Source organism: Sitodiplosis mosellana, unplaced genomic scaffold (genome assembly GCF_009176505.1).
Source record: "Sitodiplosis mosellana isolate CC-2019 unplaced genomic scaffold, AAFC_SMos_1.0 Smas_scaffold_6165, whole genome shotgun sequence".
NCBI classification, from domain to species: Eukaryota; Metazoa; Arthropoda; class Insecta; order Diptera; family Cecidomyiidae; genus Sitodiplosis; species Sitodiplosis mosellana.
In genome coordinates this window covers 724,542-735,089 of record NW_022601406.1, presented here as the reverse complement: position 1 = coordinate 735,089, position 10,548 = coordinate 724,542, and the positions used below count along the sequence as shown (strand labels likewise).

Genomic DNA, 10,548 nt, shown 5'->3' with positions numbered 1-10,548 from the left:
ATGGGACACATTGGACTTGTATAATTTTTCAAAAATACTAAATCTTTATTTGTATTGTGTGTTTCATCTGTTGAACACCTACTGAGTTATGACTTGTTTTGTCTTTTGTGTGTTTTTAAACTCTTAGTAATAGATTGTTCATTCAGCATGAATCCTGTTAAGGTAATGTTTTCATTCGAAATGGAAAACTTGTGCTACAAGTCCCTCATTTTCGATAATATCACTGGATGTGTGTTTTAATTTTGTTCCGAAAGACTTCTCTTCGTTTTATCAAACAAGAAAAAATTTCATGATTTTAACGAGAAAACTTGAGTAAAAAAGGTAAAAAATAATGATTAAAAAAATGGAAAAAAAATTTATCAACTTTTTCCAAGTTGAAAAACCAAAACTAGCGCTGAGCAGCCCAACGCTCTAGTGATTGCGTAGTTTCTTTGTGCGTGATTTTCCGTTTTTGTCACGGGAAACGGTTGTGTAGCTGACAACACGGCCCAATGAATTGATGAAGTCTTCATCGTGAGTAATAACGATCAGCATAAAATTTCGTTGACCTTCGCGTTCTTCAACGATGCGATTGAGTGCTTCGCACAACGATTCGATGTTTATTTTATCGAGATTGGTGGTTGGTTCATCGAGAGCCAAAACACCGCAATGGCCGCTGAATGTTTCCGCCAAGGCGATTCGAATGATTAAACAGGCTAAGACACGTTGACCGGCACTGCTTTGACCGCGGAAATCCATGAATGTATCGTTTTTGGACGCGACCACTCGATATCTGTAAAAATAAGGCGTTTTTAGAATTTTGTTGGCGAAAAAGTTGTAAGAGAAAGAATACAGAATTCAGTTGTCTACAAGCAAATGTTTGAACATATATGTTCTGCTTTTATTGATTTTTCACTCACGTGTACGAACGACGTTTCGATGTACCCTTCACCTCTTCCGTATTGATTTGTATAAAATCAATATCGTTGCCCTTGTAAATGTTACGCCACAGATCGCGGATCAAACTGTTGATCTTCTCCATTTTGTCGCCATGGAATTTGGTCAGGGCACGTTCTAACGTTTCACAGTAAGTTGTCAGATCTTCCACAGTTTTGGTGAGAACAACATTTTCATAGAATGCTTTTTTGTAATTGCGCACCGAGTCTCGATACTTGGGTTGATTGGTTTCGGCGCGTAAATTATCGATTACGGCTTGTTTCTCCTTCATTTGTCCATCCATTCGCGTGCGATCCAGCGTGATTCTCTCCATATCACGGGCCAATTCCGCCTTTTTTTCAATGATTGACTGGAAATCCACCTCTTGCTCTTGCTGCAACAACGTTTCCAAATCCTTTTTCTTTTCGGCAATCTTCTTCTGGTACCGTTTCAATTCAAGATTCTCGTTCAAATCACGTTCAGCATTCTGTTGTTCGGCCAACTCTTTTGTGAGCAATTTGCTCTTATCGCGAAGCGATTCGATTTCTGCTTTCTGAAAAAATATCAATTTGCATTAGAAATTTCGAAATTCAATAATTTTTTTTCAATGAAAACCTTTCACTCTCAAAAATTGCTCAAAACAGTTGACGCAAATCAAAAGCGAATCGAAAACATATAAAAATTTGAAATCAATCAGTTCAAATTTGCGTTACCTGTGCCGTTTTTTCATTGTTCGCCTGTTCCACTAACTTTTCGCAGCGTTTGATTTCCTTTCCCAAATTCAGCAGTGCCAATTTCTCGATTTCTTTCGTCACCCGTTCAATGGAATCAAAGTTCTTCTTCAAGCCATCAAATCGTTTCGTAGCACGCGAATACGTTTCAGCGCCGCTGGCCTTGGTGCGACGTCGTTTTTCTTCTACGTTTCTAATTTTTCCTTCAATCGGAATCAATGTCTGATCACCGGTCGCCTTCTTGTCCTTCAGCTCTTTGATTTGTTCATTGAGCTCGTTTTCGCGGGCTTTCAATGTGTCAACCTTTTGAATATCCCCTTGAAAATTCAATTCTTGTGTTTTCATTTGCATTAGTCTCTCTTGCAATTGCGTGATGATTTTGGTATCATCTTGATACCGTTTCTCCAACACTTCGATTTTTTTGTCCAATGCTTTGATTCGATCGGTGAGCTCCTTTCGCTTCTTTTGCAAACTGTCCAGATTGTTGTCATTTGGACCATCTGATGTTGGGAGACTTCGTTTCAACGGCTCCAATTCTATTCGTGCTTGCTCAACATCACGTATCGCTTCATCGAGAATGGTCATGTCAGAGACCATTTTGTTAGCAATTTCCTTTTTTTCCTTTGGCTCCTTAACAGATTGTTCAGATTGCTTGGCTTTCTCTTGAGCCGCCGACTTATCCGAATCAAGTTTTTTTATCTCATCTCGTATCTTCGGCAACAAAGTCGATTTCAACTCTGCGACACGCTCAACACTGCTCTGCATCGCAAGCAACTTCTCCAATTTGGCATTTTCTTTCTTCAATTCACGTTCAGCGTTTGCAATAGTCTCTGGCAACGCAATGATTTGATCGTTTAGCTCAATTTTTAAATCATCGATTTCATTGTTATTCATATCTTTGTGACACAATGGGCAACACGGCTGATCCTCCATTTTCTTGATGTACCTGTTCAAATGTGGGAAAGATGAGAAGTCAATGTTTATTTTCGAAAAGATGATGAAGAAAAAATCGCTTACTTTTTGTAAAACAATTCGGACGATTTGGACGAGCTGTGTTCCATTTGCAATTTGGCGACATTTTCCTTTGTTTCGGCCAGAACTTCATCAAATGGATTTTGTTCGCACACATTATCGATATCCGCTTCCAGCTTTCGTAGCTCACCTTCCAATGTGGTTTGCTCTTGTTTTTTGCTTTGACACTGGATCTTGAATTTTTCCGTTTTATTCTCATTGAGCCGAATTTCCGCTTCGAGCCGATTGACTTCGGTTTGTAATTTTTGGCCAATGGACTCAATGCGACGCTTGAAGTTCGATTCAATCATTTCATCGGGGAATAGGCGCTGTAAACTCGCATGATGCTTATTTTTGATGCGACGAACCTCTGATTCACGCTTTTCAATTAGTTTCTCCTTCGTTTCTACATTGGCCAAAACGGATGCCATCGAACTTAGATAGGTGATTTGTTCATCAATCTCTTCCAGTTGTCCAGCCCATTGTTGCCGTTCTTCTTTGTGCTTACCGACTTCATCACGAGTGCCCTGGGTATTTGATGATGCAGTTTTTTCGTCAAGCGCTGTTTGAATTTTTGCAATCGCCTGACGAGCACTCGCCAGTAATCGTCCACTTTTCTCCGCATTTTTAAGTTCCTCTTTTTGCTTATCCAACGTTTGCTCCAGATCTTTCAACTGTTTGGTGATCGAGGCAATTTCGCTTTTGATTCGAATTTCTTCTTCACGGTGACCACGCAACTCTTGCTCTTGCTCGGCATCAAGCTTTTCATTGTTGTCTGCTATTTTCTTGACACTCGCCTGCTCTTCTGACAACGCCGTTCGAATGTTTGCAACCAATTCACCTGCTCGTTTGTTGTCGTTTTTTATATCAAAATCGACGTTGATCTTCAAATCCGTACATAAATCCTTGATATATCCCGCCTTCTCTTCATACAAATCTTGCTCACGCGCACTGTCTTGCAACAAACTGTAATATTTTCGATTGTGTTCGTCGTACGACTTTGTGATTCGATTCAACTCATTCTCGGCATTCTTCACCATGCTTTCATTCTGCGACAATTCCGTTTGCTTTTGCAAATGTTGCGCTTTGAACGAATTGACCTTTTGCTGCAGTTCAGTTTCGCTGCCCATGAAGATTTCGCGGATTTTTGCTGTGCAATTGTCGGCATTTTGTTGCTCGTTCTTCAATCTGGAATACAACGGTTGAGAAAATGAAATACAGATGAAATGAAAATCAAATGAACTTAGACGAAATCAAGGATAAAATGTTCGTTTTGACTCAAGTCTCTTTGACTTGTTACTTTTTTGATTTTTCACATATTGAAAAAAAAGTCCCGTTTCTTCTGCTTAACCTCTTTCTGCCTTGCTATTACCAAAAAATTGCTGAGCTTAAAAAAATTCGATCAAAATTTTAAACTCACTCTGTTTCCACCTTCGTTTTGCTGGCTGTAATCGAAGAGAGCCGCTCACCAATTGCGGCCACTTTCTTGTACTCCTCACGCAGTGGCTCCAAATCGGTTTTACACTTTTCGAATTTTTCTTTCATCGCTTTCATTTCATCCTCATACTTATTGATGTCCATGTTCTTCTTGTCGGCTTCAAGCTTCTTCATTTCCATCTCTTTCAAATTGACCTCTGTGCGGAGTGGACAAAATCGGTTTTAATAAGTGTAAAAAAATGATTTCTATATTTCATGCGGTGTGACCATGATGTCACCACCATGAGGTCTTTGAATTTAAGTCAATTGGAATGGTTTGCATTGGAAATGGGATCTATGAAAATTTCCGTTTGTTTCAAGCAATAATTAAAAATCTAGTTTTTCTTTAAAATTTAGACGCAAAATCAATGCCATGTCAAACAAGATAAATCGACGGATGTGAGTGCAAATTCCAAACCAAAAATATTTGTAAAAAATACTGACTTTTTTCTTTGATTTCATTGTCGTATTTCTTGCGCATATTTCGCATCTTATCCAATGCGTTGTTGTATTCGGTGGTGCCGAAGATTTGATCGAATCGTGTCATCACTTCTTGATCGGTGGCGAGTGGCCAGTTGGCGTCTTCTTGATGGCAAAACAGTACATTGTTGATGATTGCCTTTGACACACCGATCGCAGTGCACATATCTTCAGTGGCATCGTTGTTCCGCTTGCTTGTCGACACCTCGCGGCCATTTTCGTTGAGAGTAATCGTAGCATCGAGTGATTTGTACTGCCATTTCTGGCCCTTTTTTATGACTTTGGCCGATCGACAAATGGTGGTTTCGATACCACGCACATTTTTTACCTAAACGAAACGAAAGTTTTTTTTCTCTCAATAACTTTGATAATGAATATGACTTCCAAATACCAATTCATATGATTTATGAACCGAAAAATTGTCTGAAACAGTGTTCCCAAGTTTGGAAAAAAAGAAAACTTACCCGTAGTTTAACCTGGCCCAATGATTCGGAAATGTGCAGAATGTCTGGATTGTTGATGAATCCAATGCCTTGTTTGCAGTTCGGTGGTGTGTCTCCCGTTAGAGCATACTTGATACTTTCGATGATTGTTGTCTTTCCGCTACCATTTTGGCCCAGGATCAGTGTCAAAGGTGTTGTAAATGTGACTTTCTAAAGCACAAATATTATCCAGAAAATGATCAATTCGAATAAAAAAAAAATTCCAACGGAATAATAAATTGGCCATAAAACATGTACAAACCTGTTCATCTTCTGCATCGACACCAAAATTACGAATACCACGAATTGATAATCTGTCAAGGGTTGACATTGTGTGTTTTTTGTTGGAATGATCAAATTTGACTGTGCATGGACAAGAAATCGATGCAAAATTTAGTGCGACTTATTCGAATCCAATGAATTTCACAATGAATGGTAATGTGCATTCGGTAAAAAAGTGCGTTGTAAACAAAATCAAATGTCAAGTTTTGCCGCTCACCAATAACACAACGAAAGTGGATGACATTTCGATGTGACGAATAAAACAAGTCCGTCGCAAGAGTGTCTATGGAATGAAGACTTCAAAATGAAATTAAATACACTTTTTCATTTCGTTTTAAATTTTTTTTCGAAATAAATCATTTACATTTATTTGAAAAAGAAGAAATTTTATCAAAACATATTTTTTCGTTCTTGTTTTGTGGAGAAATTGTATATTTTGTGTGTTTTGATTAGTGCACCATCTATGATTCCAATTGTGAATGAATTCGAGAATCATTCTGAAGAATTGCTATAGGAGGCGATTCAAAAATGTGGTTTGCCAAACATAAACATTTCTATTTTTAATTTTTATTTTATTTGTTTGAAATCGACCAATCGGAACAAATTTAAATTTGAATGCCGAACTTAATTGAATGAAGTGGCTGCGCCACAGGCTAATTTTAGTAATGCTAAGAATTATAAAAACAATTTCTTTAAGAAATCAATGAATTTTTATTTGAGTATTTTCAAACTAAAAAAACGTAATGAAAATTGACGTAAAAAATCGAATGTTTTAAGCTTGTATCATCAAAAAATATCATTCTTGAAGGTTTTTAACTATGGAAAAGTATGTGTGAATGGGAAGTTTAATTGCCCTTTATGGATTATTTTTTTAGCCCTTTAATTGTGGATTTAATGTTTAACTAAGCAGTCCCTGCTTCTTTGTTCACATCATCAATTTCGTCGTTATCCTTTATCACTGATTTTTTTGTTTCCGGATGACGTTCAACACGCCAAAAGTTTGCACCCACATTCATTGCCCTCATAAATTCCACATTATGCGTGATGATGATTAGCATGAAATTGTTTTGTGCTCGTCGATCTTCGATGATTTGATTAAGAGCCTCACATAGTGATTCAATGTTTGCCTTATCAAGATTTGTGGTTGGTTCATCGAGTGCAAATACACCACAATGGGCAGCAAATGTATCAGCCAGTGCGAGTCGAATAATCAACGAAGCAAGAACACGTTGACCAGCACTACATTGTCCACGAAAATCCATCTGTTTGTCATTTTTCGATGCAATCACTCGATACCTAGCAATAATTTAATTCAATTCAACTTGTAACAAATATTCAAATTCATCGCAAACGCAACTTACGTAAAACTTCGGCGGCCCGAATTTTCTTTCACTTCATCCGTTTTAATTTCGATGGAATCAATGTCATTGCCCTTATAAACGCTGCGCCAATATTCTTTAATTGAACGATTGATTTTTTCCATTGCTTTCTTGTGAAATTGACAAATCGCCTGTTGCATTTTTGTGCAGTAGGTTGAGAGGTCATTTACAGCCTTTTCCTGGACCAAAACTTCGTATTCGGCAATTTTACAATTACGTTCAGAATCACTATATTTTGGGTCAGCTAGCTCTATTTTCAAATTTTCAATTGTATTGTTTTTTTCCATGATTTGTCCATTTGTTTGGTTTTTCAATTTTTCTCGTTTGTTAATCTGTTGTGCGAATTCTTGCTTTTTTGCATCAATTTGTCCAAAATCGGTTGCTCCCTCTGCTCGCAACGATTGCAGTTTTAGTCTTGTTTCTTTCATTTTCCTTTGAACATCTTTCAATTCGACATTGTTTTCAAAATCAAGTCTTTGCTCTTTTTGAATAGTTATGCTCTTTTCAAGTTGCTTAATTTTGTTTTCATTTAATCTCATTACATTGTTCTGGGAAGTGAAATATAAAGAAAATTGTGTAAAATCAAGTATTAAGTATAGAAGTAAGATGAAGCTAAACACTTTACCTGTGTGGATTTATCGGTACGCAATCGATCCAATTCAATTCGGTGTTGATTAATTTCAGAGAACAAATTTTCAAGCGATGTTTTCTTCTCCAACACACGAGTAATGCATTCTATTATCATTTTCAATTCCATAAGACGCTTTATTGCCTCATCCCGCTTTTCTGTGCCATTGTTTTTAGCTTTAAGTTGCTCTTCTTTGATATGTTCGATGTTTGATTCAATCACGCCCAACGATTGTCCCTTAGCTTTCTTCTCATTTTCGATCACATTGATTTGTTCACGAAGCTCTTCTGTCCGGAACTTCAATACATTATATCTTTTTACTTTGCTCTCCAATTGAAATTCACGTCTTCTCAACTCGATTTCTTTCTTCTGGAGTTCAAAAATACTTCTCATATTTGTTCGATAGATTTCATTTTTTTGTTCAATGTTCAATGCTCCAATTTGTTCAGATAACGCCTTTCGTCTTTTGTTCAAACTATCCAAACTTTTCAAATCGTCTCGTTTTTTAGCGCTTTCTTCTTTGTCCGCTGACAAAGAAGTGTCTGTTGTTGAAAAGAGTGTTTCGCAGACCTCCTCCATGTCAGCGGTTAAATGTTGTCTTTGTTCATGTTTTGTAAGGAATTCTGCATCAAGCAAATTACATGAAGCATTGAGTTCAGCTACCGCAGTAATATTTTGTTCGATTTTTGTTTGAACTTCCACCAAGTGTTGCTCAGATTCGTTAAGCGATTGGAGTTCATTGCATTGATTTACGAGTTCTTGATTCAAGTTCACCAGATGGTCGGTTTGTAATTTAACTTCACACTTGGTCACTGCCAATGCTTCGTATTCACTTTGCAATTGTTGCTCATAATCAGCGTCAACTTGATCATTTTGATTTGTTGTTTCTTCAACACTGTTTTGCAATTCAATTTGAACAATTTGGATGCGATCATCTTGTGCATTGAAATCTTCATTGAGAACGATATTGAAATCGGTGTGAAAAACGCTCTTATAGCGTTCAATTTCATTGCATAAAAATGTGTTAAGATCATGGCTTTGGCTCATTTGTTGGTAGGTTTGATCTTTTTCTTGGATCTGACTTTTGATTTGCTCATATTTATGTTGATTATTTGTCAATTCAACCTCAAGGTTAGGTAACATATTTTGACTTTGCGATTGAGATTTTTCCAATGATTCGATCGCCAGCTCCAATTCTTCTTTGGTGCCCTGAAACACATTCTTTATTTTTACCCTTAGTTTTCTTTCTGTGCATTCCTCATTTCTTAAACTGAAATGAATATAAAATATAATTTGTTTTAATTAAAAATTCAAATTTCATCTCATTAAAATTACGTTAACTTACGAAGTTTCAGTCACTTTTATTTCGTTCGCAATTTCCGAAAACTGTGTTAATCTTTCTTCAACATTTTGATATTGTTCCATCAATGGCTTCAGCTCTGTTTGATATGTTTCGCATTTGTTCTGAAGCGAACATAATTCGCCTAGATTTTTCGTGAGCTCTGCTTGCTTTTTGTCGGCTTCGTCTTTGAATCGTTTCATATCTTTTAGGTTATCTTCTGCAATGGAAACGATGTCAATAACATAGAAAAACAATGCAACGTGAATCAATATTGAAGTAGCTAATATACAAACGTATGGTTGGAATTTCTTTTTCCTTTTTTGTTTTATACAATTTTCTCATTTTTTCCAGAGATTTGTTGTATCTATCGGTTTCGAAGACATCTTCAAATATTTTTTTTACAACCGAATCACCATCGATTGGCCAACTGGCATCCTCTTGATGACAAAAAAGCACATGATCAATTATCGCTTTTGAAACTTTCATTATGTCGCAAACGTCCCCGGTGGCACCAAGGACTCTTCTTTCCAGAGGTGTTTGATTCCCATTTTCAAACTGCGAAACGGTTGATTCAACAGATGAACCTGTTTTTCTATCTTTGCATACTTTATGTTTACGAGAGATCACTATCTCTCTACCACTGGTATCCTTGATCTAGTTAAAAAAAAAAAATGAATTAGGAGGAAATCCAGTTTTTGGCATTGAGTTTCAAATGGAAATAGTGTGAATTCTCCAGAGAAAGTTTCCTTTAAATATGCATATGAAGATGGTAAGATAGCTTACAGTGAGTTCAACTTTGCCAATTGTTTCATTAAGATCAAGAATATCCGGATCGGTAATAAATCCAACACCTCTAGCACAATATGGTGGCATCTTTGCAATGAGCGCAAATTTGATGGATTCCAAAATTGTGGTTTTTCCAGCACCGTTACCACCAACAATGCATGTTACGGGCGTCGAAAATGTTATTTCCTATTACATTTTCAAAATATTGAAGCAAATTGATTGTGGTTTAAGTTAATGGATATTTTAAATTCGGTCAAGAATGTTACATCATCTCTTCAATTATAAAAGTAAAACAATAAGTTTTCAGTCACCCACCTGTTCATCTTCTTCACGGATGCCAAAGTTTCGGATACCACGAATTCGCAATTTATCAAGCATTGCCATTTTGAAAGTTTTTTTTAGTTCAAATTACAATCCGCTAATTTCAAAACGAACGCCAAACACATATGACGCTTAAATCGATACACACACAGAAAAACGTCTATATCACTTTTAATTAGATCATAAACAAGAAAATAGATGGCTAGACACTTGATGTTGTTGAATACTTTGAAAAAACCGGTCAAATAAATCCGGAAAATGAAAAAATATATCGAAAAAAAATGTGGAAAATTTTATTGAAACTCAAGCCATCCGCTAAACTTCTCAAGCCAAGAATGCAATTCTGCGTTCCAAGAATTTCACAATAAAATGAAATAAATTTCATCCAAAGTGTTGAGTTTACGATTTTCAAGTGTCACGGTTCGCATTTTAACGATCGTTTTCATAAACAACAATTGACATTAGACACTTGATCTGTCAATTGGTGCTCATTGTGAATTGATCATTCTATTCCCTTTTTTTTACCATAGAACGAAAATCCGTCAGAAATACGCAAAAAGTGTTTCGTAAACAATTTAGTGGTTGTGTTTGCTAAAAGTCGGAAACATTTCAAATGGAAAAAGAAACAATTGGCTTTTATGAAAAATTGCTAGCCATCGGCAGACTTGGTGATTCTCTAAGCTTGAAAACAAGTAGCTCGAAATAAAAATAAACT

At 36.5% G+C, this 10,548-nt stretch overlaps 2 protein-coding genes across 2 annotated transcripts; both read right to left on the bottom strand.

Moving 5' to 3' along the window:
- Window positions 1–21: 21 nt before the first annotated feature.
- On the bottom strand, window positions 22–5,647 carry LOC129574880 (DNA repair protein RAD50-like). The gene is made up of 8 exons (XM_055457451.1): window positions 5,358–5,647; window positions 5,078–5,266; window positions 4,578–4,941; window positions 4,078–4,291; window positions 2,664–3,845; window positions 1,629–2,592; window positions 900–1,468; window positions 22–772 (listed from the first exon to the last, which is right to left on the bottom strand). Exons 1-8 carry the CDS (start codon window positions 5,424–5,426, stop codon window positions 412–414), a joined length of 3,912 nt encoding a protein of 1,303 aa, XP_055313426.1. The 5' UTR covers window positions 5,427–5,647; the 3' UTR covers window positions 22–411.
- A 417-nt stretch (window positions 5,648–6,064) lies between these two features.
- LOC129574662 (DNA repair protein RAD50-like) lies at window positions 6,065–10,244 on the bottom strand. Its single transcript, XM_055456953.1, has 7 exons — window positions 9,828–10,244; window positions 9,510–9,698; window positions 9,020–9,380; window positions 8,730–8,943; window positions 7,382–8,654; window positions 6,739–7,304; window positions 6,065–6,673 (listed from the first exon to the last, which is right to left on the bottom strand). The coding sequence occupies exons 1-7, from the start codon at window positions 9,894–9,896 to the stop codon at window positions 6,280–6,282; spliced, it is 3,066 nt and encodes a 1,021-aa protein (XP_055312928.1). The 5' UTR covers window positions 9,897–10,244; the 3' UTR covers window positions 6,065–6,279.
- Between the last annotated feature and the right edge of the window lie 304 nt (window positions 10,245–10,548).